General features: G+C 38.9%; 1 protein-coding gene and 2 non-coding genes across 3 annotated transcripts in view; all 3 read left to right on the forward strand.

The window, feature by feature from the left end:
* The first annotated feature begins 45 nt into the window (after positions 1 to 45).
* LOC144646878 (helicase domino-like) overlaps positions 46 to 16,368 on the forward strand; it is a 38,073-nt gene continuing 21,750 nt past the window's right edge. Inside the window, 22 exon segments of the mRNA XM_078506582.1 lie at positions 46 to 188; positions 341 to 2,278; positions 2,926 to 3,066; positions 3,719 to 3,917; positions 4,388 to 4,631; positions 4,916 to 5,011; positions 5,328 to 5,485; positions 5,953 to 6,057; positions 6,135 to 6,202; positions 6,544 to 6,636; positions 6,724 to 7,038; positions 7,311 to 7,421; positions 7,553 to 7,804; positions 9,887 to 10,023; positions 10,501 to 10,567; positions 11,036 to 11,803; positions 11,805 to 12,029; positions 12,468 to 12,694; positions 13,668 to 13,870; positions 14,710 to 14,764; positions 15,397 to 15,511; positions 15,881 to 16,192. Of these exon segments, the coding sequence (XP_078362708.1) occupies positions 410 to 2,278; positions 2,926 to 3,066; positions 3,719 to 3,917; positions 4,388 to 4,631; positions 4,916 to 5,011; positions 5,328 to 5,485; positions 5,953 to 6,057; positions 6,135 to 6,202; positions 6,544 to 6,636; positions 6,724 to 7,038; positions 7,311 to 7,421; positions 7,553 to 7,804; positions 9,887 to 10,023; positions 10,501 to 10,567; positions 11,036 to 11,803; positions 11,805 to 12,029; positions 12,468 to 12,694; positions 13,668 to 13,870; positions 14,710 to 14,764; positions 15,397 to 15,511; positions 15,881 to 16,192 (5,760 nt within the window). The 5' untranslated portion in view covers positions 46 to 188; positions 341 to 409.
* Positions 13,101 to 13,171, forward strand: LOC144647619 (small nucleolar RNA SNORD18). Its single transcript, XR_013569609.1, has one exon. It is a non-coding gene; the product is annotated as a small nucleolar RNA SNORD18 (small nucleolar RNA).
* LOC144647622 (small nucleolar RNA SNORD18) lies at positions 14,975 to 15,047 on the forward strand. Its single transcript, XR_013569611.1, has one exon. It is a non-coding gene; the product is annotated as a small nucleolar RNA SNORD18 (small nucleolar RNA).

A 16,368-nucleotide genomic window follows, 5' to 3' on the forward strand; every position in this document is an offset into this window, starting at 1 on the left:
ATACGCCAGGCGATTCACCCATAATGCACTAGGGTGGTGTGGTGGTCAAGCGCATATCAAAGCTGTTGTCGAGGCGGAATTTTTGTGAGGTTTGTGAAGACAATTTCTCGCATTTTTCCAACGAAAAACCTCGAACTACGCCTTAAAAACTACATGGAAATATCAACAGGTTAACGATGGATGAAGGTGTAAGTAAATTTTGGGTGGATGGCCTAGTTTTGCACACTAATTTTATGACTGTCGTAAACGCTGTTGTCGGTTATAAAAAACAATATGGCGGCAAAATCGCGCATGCTCTGCCTCGCATGAAATTGACATAAAATGTCATTTCCTCTTGCAGGATCCTTTTGACGTCTCGCTTACGGAATAGAAATATTATGTCAAACAAGCACTTCACGGAGTTAAAGTGATGCGTCGAACTAGCGAATCGTCGCAATATCACGATGAAACTCCTCGCAGAAGAGTTCGCAGGACACCCTCTCACGACTCGGAAAGACATCACAGCAACGATATAAAAGTAGCTAGATCACTGGACGTTACAGAAAATGTACCAACCTCGCCGTATTCGGAAAGGTCATTTCATTATATGGGACCTCATGGGGGCGGTACGGTTCCAAGCCCGACCCGGTCAGTGCAACCTGTTAGCCCTCACAGAAACGTGAATTACCCTCACCATGCGTTCCAGAGGAGTTTTAGTCAACCTGTGGGATCCACAGGAGAACTCTCTCCACGATCACCATTTCCTCATTCTGTTGTATCACCTTCACATTATCAGTCTTCGTCTCCCATGTACGTATCTCCAGCACCGTCTCCTTCAGCCGTACCTTCGACACCGTCGTGTGCAACACCCAGTAGTGTTACATATACTCTTTCACGTGGACCAGGCTCAGTAAGCCCAAGAGGCCCGGGGTTAAAAACTCCTGAATTTTATCCTGGGTTACCTGATACATCACAATTAAGTCCAGCAGATCCAAACTTTCCAATGCCGTATTCATCATCATCGTTTCCAGATTTTGCAAACCCCAGGGAACAGCAGTTTGTTTACAGTGGAGGAGGCCCTTCTCCAGGTGGTACAATCCATCATCTTGGATATAACACACCTCGCAGAACACCACCATTGCAGAGTCCCTCATTGTTTCCAAATCAGTTGTCGCCAGGGCCTGTTACTTCTCGAAATCAACCTGCATCAAGTCCTCAGGGCTCTGCAAACCCCCATGCCACTGCAAATGTCAATAGAACTCATGGTACGCCAAGCAGAGGTGGTGATAAATCTGCTGGAATGTCGTCTGATTTATCAGAAACTGCAAAATATCGCCAGCTTGTTATTGGATATTACAATGGAGAACTTGAAACATTAAAAGCTAATTTTCGGGAGAAGCTGCAAGAGCTTTATTTTCTTCAAACTGGAGGAAATATGATGGATTTCTTGTTGTGGAAGAAAAGACCAAGTCCGCAATTCCTTGCATTTCTTAATTCAAATCGCCTGGATGATGCGTCTGGTACAAATCCTACACTTTCAACAATCACTGTATCGCCATCATCTAGGCTACAACAAAGCTTTATGTGGCCTCAACAACAGACAGAATCAAGTGCTGCTGGTGCAGTTAACTATGCTGCTTTGCAAAGGCAAGTTTATGAGCAAGCTGGTCTTGATCCACGGAAAACGGCGCCTGGCAGTTTCAGCACAACTCCTAGTTATCAATCGCAGATGTCGGTTTCTGAAGGAATTGCACCTAATGTTTCTCCTTTTACTGGAAACCAGCCAATTCCTAGATCAAATATGGTTAACACAGTTCCTCCATTTTCACGATCAGTTTCTTTGCCAAATCCTCCATTAGAGTCGCATGTACCCCAGAGACATGGTAGCAATCATTTTGGGAGCGAGTCTGCCACTGCTTCACCAATTCCTAATAACCATATGCCTGGTGTTAACACAGCACATGCAGGTATGTCTGGTCAGGCGATTTCTAATGGTCCCACTTCGCATCCTCATGGAGGAAGACCAACGTTGAACACTAGAGGTCAGTCACTGTCGTCGGTGCTTGAACATTCATTTAGCTCTCAAGAGGACATTGCAGTTGAAGCTAAAAAGGAAGCAGAGGTGCTCAAGAGAGTTGCTGAACTTCGTAAGGAGGGTATCTGGTCTTTGACTCGACTTCCTAAAGTCCAGGAAATGCCTAGGTGCAAAGCACACTGGGATTATCTCCTTGAGGAAATGCAGTGGCTAGCGACTGATTTTGCTCAAGAAAGAAGGTGGAAGAGAGGCATTTGTAAGAAGGTATGTTCAGTGTGACGGTACACCTTCAGGAATGTTAAAGAAGTTGAAGTGTGTCAGCAAATGGCTCAAAGGTGTTTGTATCTGGACTGGTAGTTATACAAATTAATTTAAAAAAAAAATATAAGGGGATAATAACATGCAGGATCTCTTCTAACTCATTAATAACTTCTCACTCAAGTTAAAACAATGTGATCTTATATTACAGGGTGTTCAAGGCCGGGACGGAGAACCCTCTACCGTAGAATTCTCGGCTAATTCAGGCCCTACCTATTTTCTTATTAAGTTGTGAAACCTTTAAGAAATCATTCTGACGGTTACTTTACACTATTCTCCTGCTATTACAATTCTTAATGAAAACCCTGTATTAGCATATAGTTTTGTGCTTTTTCTCTTTTCACTTTGTAATTTTAGTTTTGATTGAGATGTGTCAAACACTTGAGAGAGTGTTTCAATTTATTACATTTGCAAACACCTTGAAGTTCATCAAAAATATACCACTGCACATCATATTTTCAACTCTCTTCTCAGTGTTTGGAAATGTGGCAAAACACTATCTCCCATTTGATATATTACATGAAATTTAAGTGCAACAGGACTAACAGTATGATGTTTTTGTACGTATCTAACAAAACAACTATTGCAAATAGATATCCAGGGCAGTCCTGAAATACCACCAAGAACAGAAAAGCAAAGAAGTCAAAGCAGAGAAGGAAGAATCTGTTCGTCTTCGGAAAATTGCTGGAAGCATTGCAAAGGAGATCAAGCAATTCTGGTCTTCTGTTGAAAAGGTTGTTATCCATAACTTGACACAGTCTCGATGTTTTTAGTGTAAACCAAGGATTGAAAAACCATCCTGTACTTTCTCCTTACACTATCAAATAAATTAAATAGCAAACTGATTTAAAAATTTATATGAAAAATGTCAATTAGTGGATATTTCCTTCATAGACCAACAGATTCTCTAAACTGATGTTACAAACGTATGGCTGTCAATAAGGGGAATTAATCTTTTGAGCTCAAGGCTAAATAAGGATTATGTCTTTGGTTGACTTTTTTGTTGCTATTGATTTTAGAGAGGTAGCATGGCCGAGTGGTTTAGGGTGCTGGTACGTGTTGTAATCCGGTTGTCCAGGGTTCAAAACCTCTACCCTGCCAGTAGCTGGATTTGTTTTTGCGGTCATCCCGAGTTCAAATCCTCGGTCACGCTTTGTATATAGCCAACTGGTTTGCCTCCTGCCAGTTGGGATTTTAAATCATGTTATGTTCATTTAGAATATTTGTTTCCTTTGTTTCAATGCATGCCTGCAAACTAGCTATCTCGAAGCTAAGTGCATGACCACTATAAACAACATTGATATTTTCATTACATAACTGTGAATAAAAGACTGATATCAGAAAGAAAGTTTTTTGTTTTTTTAAAGTCTGATTTGCCCTCAACAGGTTGTTCAGTACAAGGTTCAAAGCAGACTGGAAGAAAACAGAAAGAAAGCTCTAGACCTGCAGCTGAACTTTATTGTAGATCAGACAGAGAAGTATTCATCTTGGTTAGCAGAGAGCCTTGCAGTTCCACCCTCCAGTGGTCCTGCCTCAGTGGTATCAACTGGACCTTCTTCTCCTGTTTCCTCTAAAGCTGAAACAGGTATATTTAACCATATCACAGTAGACCATATTCGTATTCTCAGTATTGGACTGGAACTAGCTTGCAATGGAGGCTAATGCGGGGGAATATCATTAGAAAGAGCTTCATGTCATTTGTATTTGAAAAGATTACCCTTATTAGCCTCCATTGCAAGCTAGTTTCAGTCCAATACTGAAAATACGAATATGGTCTGTTAAACGTTTTTAATACAGACATTAAAAACACCATAGAAGTATAAATTTGGGAGAACTGGTACAATTGAATTTATTGAATGTTTTTGTTTTAAGAGAAATAGGAATCCTTAGAAAACCTGATCATTAATGTGTTAGTGAATGAGAAGGAAATAATTAAGAAGGTTTTTTCTTTGCAAAAATGCTGGATGTAAGTAGCGCGTTTTATTGTAATTTTAATAATCTATCTGAGTGAAATAATAATGGCAGCCCCTTCTGTGTTTTGTTGTGGTATTGAAGGTGGTGACAATGAGTTTGAACCCACTGAGGAAGCTGATGATGAGGAAACAATTGATGTAGAAGAGTCGCAAGAGCAATCTGATTCCAGAGAAAGAGAGCTTGAGCTGTTAAGACAAGAAAGTGAAATTCCCCTGGAAAAACTGCTGGAGGCTCTTCCACCAGAGATGTTGGAGGAGAGGAGTGATGAAAAAGGTTCTGACGACAGTGACGATTCATCGGCTGGAGGTGAAAGTGAGGCATCAAGGTACAAGATAAGCACCACCCTCTCTAAATTAAGTTTCATTGATTGACAGACAGACAGACAGGAACCTGGCCTCGGTTGTTCAAAGAGTGGATAACACTATCAATCGGATAAATCGCTATCCACTTGTAGTATGTTCTGTCAACACTTATCCACTGGATAGCAATTTATCCATTTTGGTAGATAGCATTATCCACTCTTGAACAACTGGGGCCTGTTTTTGTTGTCTTGTCTGAGTAATTTCTGAGGTTCACATTTTAACTTTTTTTCTTCTTTCTAAATTATAGCAAAGAAAGTGATAATAGTGACATTGAAGTGGATGTTGAAGGCAACAATGATGAAGAACAGGAAACCAAAGAAAAGCAAAAAACATCACAGAAACGGTACAAGTTTTAGAAAATTAATATTAGTAAATTACTAAATTTGTATGTTTGTCGGACTAAATGTAGTGGCGAAATAGTTAACAAAAATCCACCTACATTTGTGGTTTAATTTTACCCTTGGTACAATTTTTTGTTTTCCTTTGTTCTGGTGTATGGTAATATATGACAATGAGTAAAAACAATGGAAAATACCAGATTGTACCAAGGGTAAAATTATTATTGTACCACAACACATACATATACATAAATCATCAATCTATCAACTAAAACACTCAACTCAGCTTAATGTAAAGGTTTGTATTTGTAACCGTATCAGGAAAGCCAGTGTTGATGGGGAGACAACGGAAGCAGATGAAGAGTTTGTGGTGGCAGAGGGAGGTACAGAAGAGGACGATGAACAAACACTGGAAGAGGAAGAAAAGATGGAGGAAGACCTTGACCACAAAGATGAGATTGATAAGCTTCAGAAGGAAGGTAAGACTGGCATCCAAATACACAACTCTGCTAAGTATTTTATGGTTCAAAAAGTTAATTCCTGTTTTGTTTTCCATTCATTTTACTTCAGACCTCTACTAAAATATTGTCTTCTTGCCAGTGCTCTCTTTATTTCACACACAGTGTTAAGTCTTTTCAATGGCCACTTGCTTGTTCCCTGAGGATTTTTCCTTAGCCTTAGGTTTTGCATGGCATGGCCAAGATAAACTGCTGCTATAAAACCCATTAACATTCGTGACTCACATGTTGGTGGTTCCTGTCGGTAGTTACATGACATTAACCTATACATGGTAATCCTTGTCCAAAAAATTTAATGAGCAAGCTGTTAGCCATCATGGTCAAGGGTTGCTTTTAATATCTGATCTGTGCAAATTTAAGGCAAGATTCCAGTAATGGCTAGCTTACAATTCTTAGGGCTAAGATGTTGTCAAATTTTACATCTTAAGGTGAAATGCCCATTGAGGAGCTCGTGAAGATGTACAGTGCTGCTGAAAATGAATCTACAGATTTGCAGAGTGATGAAGAGAGCTCACAAGAATCTTCTGAAGAAGGTATGTGAGAAGTGATTTGTTTGTCCAAGGTTTGCATTGAATCCTTATGTCTTATACGCTTGTTTGTTTGTTTGTAGAGATGAGCGATAATGAAGGAATGGAGTACCTTGTACAACAAGAGAAAGACAGAGCTAGTGAATCACAGGTCTGTTTATTAACCTGCAGCTGAATAGTGCATACTTGACAAATCAAAGTAGGTTTTCAAGCCACAAGAGCGATAAACTAGTGCTTGGTTTGAGTATGTTCCCATAGCATCAAACAGCCAGGAGTATGGCTTACTGTGAAGACTTGTGTTCCCCGTGGATATGACTCAAGGTCGTATGTAGCCAAGCTCAAATTGACATTACCTCTGGCTCTCTAACCATCAATCTCCAGTAAACAAGGCATGCAATGCCTAAGTTTTATTATCATTGATGCTTCTACTACAAACCCTGTATCTCAAAGACCTGCTGAAGTTATTTTAACTGTATTTTTTGTATTTTTCAGAGTGCAGATTCTGATCCTGACCAAGAATTGACAGATGCTGCTGCAACAGCACAGAGCTTGCAACCTCGAGGATTTACTCTGGAAACTACTGAAGTGAGTAACAAGCACTGGTTATGTTAAAAACATATTGTTTGTGAATCCAAAAAGCTTAATGTTGTCTTATTTCTATACTCTGTCCAGATCAAGACCAAAGTCCCCTTCCTGCTTCGTGGAACTCTGCGTGAATATCAGCTGATTGGTCTAGACTGGTTAGTGACAATGCACGAGAAGCACTTGAATGGTATCCTGGCAGATGAGATGGGTCTGGGTAAGACTATCCAGACAATAGCATTGCTTGCTCACCTAGCATGTGAGAAATCTGTCTGGGGTCCTCACTTGGTCGTGGTTCCCACGTCTGTGATGCTGAACTGGGAGTTGGAGTTCAAGAAATGGTGTCCTGGATTCAAAATCTTGACTTATTATGGCAGTCAGAAAGAAAGGAAAGCTAAGAGACAGGTGTGTGAACATTGAGATCTTGGTTATTTCGTGGTTTAAAATTATTTATCTTTGGTTTAAAATCTTTTAAACCAGTTTGATTTTGATTTTTCATTGTCTCATATTCAATGTCATAATCTCGAGCCAAGGGAAATAAAAATTAAACTGGTTTTGAAATTTGAATTCTGAGTTGCCAAAGTTGTATGGTTCTATGGTGGTTGTTATTTTGTTTTGTTTCTAATTAATTACTGTCAGTTTTGACCATTTACGAGAGGCTACATGAATATTTACAGGGCTGGACAAAACCAAATGCATTTCATGTTTGCATTACATCGTACAAGCTTGTTATTCAAGATCATCAGGCTTTCAGAAGGAAAAAGTGGAAATACTTTATTCTTGATGAGGTAAGTGTCCTGCTTAGATTCATACAAGTGTTTTGTTGTATGCTGCTGTCTTCTTTTCTTTTGCTTCATGTGTTATATATAAAGCCGTTACATATTGAACATCTTAAACACGAGAGTTTATCATGTTGTAGGCCCAAAACATCAAGAACTTCAAGTCACAAAGATGGCAGTATTTACTCAACTTTAACAGCCACTGCAGACTGCTCCTTACAGGGACTCCCTTACAGAACAGTTTGATGGAACTTTGGTCCTTGATGCACTTCTTAATGCCACATGTTTTCCAATCTCACAAAGATTTCAAGGAATGGTTTTCTAACCCTCTGTCAGGCATGATAGAAGGCAGTAGAGAATATAATGAAGGACTCATCAAAAGGCTTCATAAAGTGAGTGCTTAAAGACTGTTGGCGCAGTTTGAATGTATGGTAGGGCTGGGGATATGCAAGGCTGTGCTCTAAGGAAATTTTCTGGGAGCCCTTTGGGCTCCCAACCCTGCCAGGCAGGGTGCCCAGCCCTTCAGGTTGGTCGCCCAAACTAATTAATTATTCAAATTATTAATTATTCAATTATTAAATTAATTTATTAATATTATCATGGTTTAATAAGTTAATAACTAATTAACCAATGAATTTAAATCATAAAACCAATTAAGATTTCTTGTTGATTATATTTAACAGCACACACTATTAAATATATATTTGTTGCTTCTTGTCAATGAACAACTTTGACTTTGTCAGTAACACAACATTACATCAATGTTAATACAGAGAGTTTGTAAGAGAAGGTTGTTTTAAAGCCACAATAAGTTTTATTTTCAACGATCACATTATGGTATAACCCTAAACAAGTGACAGGTTAATGCATTACTGCCCTCTTATCTTGCTTAGTCTCTATTGCAAAAAATAAACACAACATTTCGGATTCATAGAATAATTATTCCACTCAGCAAATATAGCGGCTTTGTGAGTCGAAAAAGTGCGAATTCCTGTATGCTGTCATACGGAAACCCATTGAAAATTTTCGCGCCAAAATGGGAAAATTTCGTCCTTTTCGCAAAAATTCCTTACTTTATCTAGTTTTATAAAAGCACGCCAGAGAAGTTAAGGCTTAAACAATTAATTGCAAGCTTTTCTTGTTTCAGCGGTTAATTTGTCGAGAAATCAAAAAAAATTAAGAACGTCACAAGAATTTAAGAAAGAACATTTATTAAATTAGGTTGAGTTTCTATTCTTTCGACGGTCAGGCTGAGAGAACCACCGTTTGAATGATAATCTATACTAATCCATTCGATTTGATTAAGAAACGGATTGATTTAAACTTGCAGAAATTCATGAAACTGCAAACAATCTTATATTTATTTATTTTTTGCAATTCACCAAAGGTAATAATTTCACACACGGCGGAGTTGTTTGTTACTATTTTTAGCGGCCACTGCATTTTGACAAACTTGTGATACATCCGACGAAAATCCTTTAATAGTAACGTAAATATCTCCTAAATCCTAACGTCGTTAAGAATTTTCGTTTAAGATTACCACAACGAGTCTAAAAACAAATAAATTCGATTTAAGCTAAATGATAATTACATTTTATCAAGATTTAGAGTGCAACAAGTTGTCGCTATTCCTATGTATGTAAACATCTGCAGACGAAGCCGAAGAGGCAGAAATTTGCATATACGAAGAACTTCATTTTATGTTAACACCAACGCACTGCACTAACGAAAACTATTAATATACCAAAATAAATGAAAACTAAATCATCTCAAGGAAAAAACTCAAGATTTCAACACATATTTTTTTAATGTTCGTGCATTTTGTCACGTGCAAAGTCAAGCTTGTGTTAAATCATGTGGAACGAACTTGACAGCGCTGGCAAGCGTAAACATTTGACTTCGTAATGTGCGGAAGCCTATTTTCCCACAAATAACATTATCAATCAGCCAAAAACATAATTTTACAATCAATCTCCTGCTATACTACAGTGTGGAACGACGGACAAGAGGGCCGGGTGCCCGGCCGGGCGAGCAGTTTTATTTTTCGGTCGCCCGAGACCAAATGTTAGTCGCCTGAGGCGACCGGGCACCGCTAGAGCACAGCCTTGATATGGCCAGTCAGTATTTATAATTATTATTTAGGGCCACTTAATCCAATATTGCGTAGCTTTTGTAACTGCGTGGTAATTTCGTGTGGCCAACATTATGAAACTCTTTTAAAACCCACTGTAAGGTAAGATCTCAGCCAATCAGTGGTTCCTGTCGAGAGCTACATTCTTCTTAGTAAAAATAAGTTAGTTGGTTATTTTCATAATTTAGATGTGCAAGATTCCTTCATGCACTTATTCCCTGATTGTGATGATGGGAAACTAAACCTCCTTCCATATAAAATTTTTTGTAGGTTTTCACACAGAATGTGAGCTGGTGTGTCTGCAACTGTTGTGATCTTTATTTGCTTTTGATTACATTTGTAGGTTCTTAGACCATTTCTGCTGAGGAGACTGAAACTAGAAGTGGAAACACAGATGCCCAAGAAATATGAACACTTGGTTCGGTGCCGACTATCAAAGAGACAGCGTTTTCTTTATGATGACTTTATGTCTAAGACCAAGTGAGTATCTAATATAAGGTGTTCCATGAAATGGAAAGTAGTCATTATCAGAAACACATCAGATTGGAAAGAAGACGTCCTAATCTTTATCTTAACATTTGACCACCAAAAGTAGAAAATTTCAGGTACTTTGGCATAAAAAAGTGACCTAAATTGTCTTTACGGCGAGCCGCCATGCATGTTCCCATTAAGTTGATGAAAGCTGTCAATCTACCATTTGCACTTTTTCTTTAGGTGGCAATTGTTTTAACTTTTTTTGGCCAACTGCTCTTTGACCAAGGTTCATCTTTAACCATTTGGTTTTGAAATGTGTGGCCAAGATAAAATGCTGCTATAAAACCCATTGACACGAGTGCCTCAAGTGTTATTGGTTCCTGTCGGTAGCAACACTTGTTCAGTAATAACAAGTACAAAGATGTAACCTTTCCTTGATGACTTGGAGTAATTTGATCTTTCATTTATTTTATTTTATTTAAGGACAAAGGAAACCTTGGAATCTGGACACTTTCTCAGTGTCATCAACATTCTCATGCAGCTCAGAAAGGTAGTTTGGTTTCTTTGAAAAAAAGCAAATGTACAAATACTAATCCACTTTGGCTGCACAGTGTAGTGATTGGTAGACATTGATTATTTGAGATGCAATTTATCTGATCTGTAGATTGACAATAACACAATAGTTTCGGTGGCGTCTGTCCACCTTCATCTGAGTGGAGTGGACAGACGCCACCAAAAATTAAATTTTAGTGAATAGTCAATCTACAGCAAAAACAAATCATAATGTGTAGAAAATGAATGCATGCGAAGGGGTTTTTCAAATGAACCTTTTTAAAAACTATAATGTTTAAATGAATTTGGGGAAGAAAGATTGTTTCATATTAAGTATTACCAGAAAACAAGCTCTACAAAACCTGTTTATGAGTCCCCCCTTAGCTAGTACATTTTACGTTCAGTAGGTAAATGTAGTGTACTTACCTAAATTCGTCATGCAGAATAAATTGCTTTACATCCTCAGGTATGTAATCATCCAGACCTGTTTGAAGCAAGACCAACAGTTTCACCATTCTCCATGGAAGGCATTGAGTTCTACACTGCATCATTAGTACTCAAAGCTTTGGAATACAACCCTCTTAAGCAAGTCAACTTTGGCTACTTGAATTTGTGTATTGCGGACATTGAAAGGACAGTTACAAGCTATGCTGCTTATCGCACTCAGTCTCTTCAAACACCTGCACAAATGATCATTGAAATAGACTCGTATCCTGAACCCACAAGGCGCTTGGTGCCTCCAGTAAAGCCAAGAAGAATATCTATGTCTGGTTATCCAGTGTCACCATTAACTGGTGTCAAGACTGAAATTTCTAACAGCATTCATCCAAGTGGGCAACACATGCCAGCAGTTCCCCCTCCACCTTACTCTGCACACCCACAACACAGGGTGCATGGCACTTACGCACCAGGGAGTCTACCCTATAGCACACCTCCTGGCTGGTCTCAGGACTTGGCAGGTTTTCCACCTCGCCCTGGCTTCATGGGATCTGTACCAGGAAGATTACCGCCTGGAACTACTGATGGGCAACAGGTACATGGATATTCAACACGTCACAGTTCTGGTACTGTTGGCAGCTACCCAGCATCTAGGTTACTCATGGCTGGTTATGGAAGAGAGATGCCTCCACCTCCACCCTATCCAGGACACGGTGCAGGATACGACTCCCAGCGTCAGCATATGGCAGGGACAAATCCACCGTGGTCAGCTTCAGTTCCTGCTGCAACTGGTGCCTGCTTCAGAATCACGGCAGCTTGTTGCTGGTAGCCCAAGCCTTCCAGCAGCACAAGTGCGACCACCAGTAGGACAAACTGTCCAAGATGGTGTAGCAAATAGACTGTCTCATCCTGAACCCAAACCTGTTTCCGTGTCTCCAACAAAGAGGATTGCTCTTGAAAGTAAACCATCAGTTCCAGCTCCTGCTGTCTCCCAGCCCAACAAAGATTCACCATTCTATATGGTACGTGTTAGTGTTATTATAATCAGGGTGTTGAACACAATCCTTAAATTTTTGGTGCCAAAGTGAATGCAAACCCAGGCCAAGCACTTAAAAAAAAAAAAAACACTCCAGCTTGGCCTTATGACAAGTAACTATCACAATCCTGTTTGCCCAGGACACTTACCTGCTTGCGTAGGTTAACTTTTTTGTTTGACCTTTATAATTAAGTCACCAGAAAAGTTACTTGCTTTACAGGAAAATCTAACTTTCTTGGACAACAGACATGAGTTTTCTAAGCCCTGGAACCCTGTGTTGTGTATGTTCTGACCTAGTGTTTTGAGTAAGTCTGTGATAGCTCTAGCAGTTCTGAGCTGACAGAGACTGAGAGATTGCTATCTTATTGTTTAAAAAGTCTAAATTAGAGTGCTTACTTACTTGTACATGATTTGATTTTCCTAGGAGAGTCTTGCAGACAAAAGATCTAAAGAAAGGAAACAGAGGCTTGTGCATATTGCACAAGTGAATTCTCGCCACACTCAAGCTCAGCCAGTTTACGGATTGGACTTAGTCCAGGCTGTATCTATTGTAAATGATGTGTCGCGTACTGTCAGTTGTTCTGAATATTTGACAAGTATATTGAAGACCCCAGAGGATAGAGTGACTGAAATGAAGGAAACCATTAACAGGTAGAATCAAGGTTATATTTCATTGATCATACTTTGTTGGTTACTATGCCAGTGAGATAAGCTCAGTGGAAGTCTGGAAATAAGGGATCAAGTCAGGAAAATTTTAATTTGCGCTCATGCTTAGTCAGTGGTATTTTCAGATGGCTGTAATGATACCAAAAGAGATTGTTTGGTTAACTGATTATTGAGTATCATACACTGTAGCTACTCTGGCCAAGAGGGTTGGTAGCAGTCAGGGGTGATGGGAAAAGTTGAAGGGTGCCATTCCAAAGAATTTGTAGAAAGATTAAGACAAAATGTAATTAATGCAATCATTAACAGTAACAGAGAGAGAATGTTTTGACTTCTTGTAACTTTAAAGGGTTCCCTATGGGTCTTTTGTGAAATGTTGTTCATAAGTATTGACAGCACATGATGAGTTTCAAACTTCATGGTCCGTGTTTCTGAATGACCTTGATAATGATGAAGTTCTGAGCTGTTAACTAGAATGTAAATTGTGTAATAAGGAACACTAGTCATAGGTTTGACTTCTGCAAGAACTTGGAACTTTTTCTTTCAGATAATGTACAGTTTAAATTAAGTTTAACCATCTGTTATTGAACATGGTTGGTACAATCTTGAAAAGGTCTTGAATTTTAGCAGTCGTCTTGAAAAGTCCTTGAATTTGGCGCTTTGAAGTCTCACATGAAAGGCGATAAACATAAAAGGAACACTGTTGTCATTTTAAAAATGTTAAATGCCATCACGATGATCTCGTCAACCAAGCCTGAACCTATTAAAAGATTATGTTGTAGATGACTTAGTTGAGTGCTTTAAACAGATGAAAAAGACGGACAGAAAATCGGAGACGTTTGATTTTGTGAATGAAACAGTCCTTGAAAACAATTTTTTGTCCTTGAAAAGTCCTTGAATTTTGTTTGTCTGAAGTTGTACGAACCATGCTGAAAACGTTTTTCTCTTTTCTTCTCTCAAGGTTTGTCTTTGCAGTCCCTACTGTGGAAGCCCCTCCCATCAAACTACATGCATCCCATGCCCCACCTTCATACTTAGCAAACATGCGACACCTTGAAGAGAAGCTTCATCAGGAACTAATGCCTAAGACAACCTTCATGCATCCTTTCACCAGAGGCATGAAAATGCAGTTCCCTGAAGTACGGCTTATTCAGTATGATTGTGGTAAGGATGTGGCTTAATTTTTTAACCATATGTTTTTAGAGAAACAAGAAGAAGAAAGAAATATTATTGTGATGCAGTAGAATCGTGATTTCTTGAACCTCCAGGGGAAACAAAAATTGCTCCGAGAAATCAGGAGGTTGAAGAAATTGGGGGTAAAGTAATACAGAGAAGCATTATCCAAGGAAAATGAAAGTTGCTTCAATAAATCGTGAGGTCCAAGAAATTGGGGGTACTGTCCGAGGGAAACAAAGATTGGTTTGAGAAATGGGGAGTTTTGAGAAACCTAGGTTTTGAGAAATCGGGATAATACTGTTTATTTTTTTTATCTTAACATTTGACCACAAAAGTAGAAAATTCAGGTACTTTGGCATAAAAAGTGACCTATTGTCTTTACGGCGAGCCGCCATGCAGTTCCCATTAGTTGATGAAAGCCCAATCTACCATTTGCACTTTACTTTAGGTGGCAATTGTTTTACTTTTTTGGCCAACTGCTCTTTGACCAAGGTTCATCTCTAACTGTTTGGTTTGCAATGTATGGCCAAGATAGAATGCTGCTATAAAACCCATTGACACAAGTGCCTCAAGTGTTATTGGTTCCTTCGGTAGCAACACTTGTTCAGTAATAACAGTACAAAGATGAACTTTTCCTTAAAAAGGAAAATTCCCTTGCCGTAATAAACAGCAAGGCCCAGTTGCTTACCAGGGTAGAGAACAATTAATCTATAAATCTCTATCCAGTGGATTAGATGATAGCATTATCCACTCTATGTAAAACTGCACCAGCAGTGATGCTGTAGATGGCATGTTAAATTGATCACTGTGCTTTTTTCTTGATGTAGGTAAGCTACAAGCTCTTGATCATCTTCTAAGAAGACTGAAAGCTGAAAAACACAGGTAAGGGCAAACCACAAGCCTAGAACAACAAACAATACAACCTATTAACAGGCCAGCTGTTTAATCACAAATACTAAAGAGGGAGGGAGGAAAAAATAAAAAACTTTGCGAACTGCAACAAGGCGCTGGTAAATGTTGGAATTCAGTCGTGAACAGTAACAGAGAGGGAAAGTTTTGTCCTCTTGTTCAAAGGGTTCCCTTAGTAGTGACAGTACATGATGAGTTTCAAACTTCAATGGTCCGTGTTTCTGAATGACCTTGATAATGATGAAGTTCTGAGCTGTTAACTATAACGTAAATTGTGTAATAAGAAACACTAGTCATAGGTTTGACTCCTGTAAAAAGAACCCAGAATTTTTTTTAAGTAGCTTGTACTTGGGGGGAACTAATTATGTTTACTACAATGTAAATTGTGTAATAAGGAACACTAGTCCCACCTGTTGTAAAGACTCCATCTCCCAAGAGTGACAGGGCTTTTGGGGCGGCTGCGCCTAAACTATGGAACCAGCTACCATTGGAACCAAGGAGAAGCACCTTCATCGATCATTTTAAGCAAGCTTTGAAGACATATCTTTTTAAACAAGCTTTTTTCAGATTCAGCATCATTAATTCATTTGTTTTTCTTTTTAAAGGGTACTGATTTTCACTCAAATGACAAAGATGCTTGATGTGTTAGAAAGCTTTCTTAATTACCATGGGTACATCTACTTGAGGCTGGATGGAACAACAAGAGTAGAGCAAAGACAGGTCTGTGTTGTTATCACTAAATAATACTGCTATTCCCAATGTTGTCACCATATTTGTAGGCATGCAATAGGCCATTTCCAAAATGTATTTTGCCTTTTGTGTCAAAACAAGTCTTTTTGTGAAATCATTTATTATATGATAACATTTCACCTCAAGTTGGTTTCAATGCAAATAAAACTCATTTCCGTTTGAATGGTTTCGCACAATCACTGATTGGCAAAAGGCGACCAGGAAATGGTCTATTACACCTTTAAAATTAGGTGATAGTGCCCGTAGAAGAAGCATTTGTTCTAGCCTTGTTGATCAGTTAACATTTAACAAAAAGAATTGATCTGTATTAAATTTTTGAAAATTCATTGTTCATGTCAGGTGTTGATGGAACGCTTCAATGCCGATTCCCGCATCTTCTGCTTCATTCTGTCGACACGCAGTGGGGGCCTTGGAGTCAATCTCACTGGTGCTGATACAGTCATATTCTATGACAGCGACTGGAACCCAACAATGGACGCCCAAGCACAGGACAGATGCCATCGTATTGGTCAGACAAGAGATGTCCACATCTACAGACTGATCAGTGAACGTACAGTTGAGGAGAATATCTTGAAAAAAGCTAATCAGAAAAGAATGTTGGGTAACATTGCTATTGAGGGAGGTAACTTCACCACAGCGTACTTCAAAGAGGTAAGGCCAAACCACATCCATATGCAGGTTGTCTTGTGGCAACAGTGTTTGTCTGTTTGTTTGCCAATGTGTATAAATTTGTGTTTACATCAATGATTTATAACCCTTAATTCGAAGTGTGATCAATGCCAAATTTCAAGTGTCAATGTCATACATAAATCCTACTTTAAGTCCTT

The sequence above is a fragment of the Oculina patagonica genome, chromosome 3, assembly GCF_052425735.1.
Source record: "Oculina patagonica isolate OP01 chromosome 3, crgOcupat, whole genome shotgun sequence".
NCBI lineage: Eukaryota > Metazoa > Cnidaria > Anthozoa > Scleractinia > Oculinidae > Oculina > Oculina patagonica.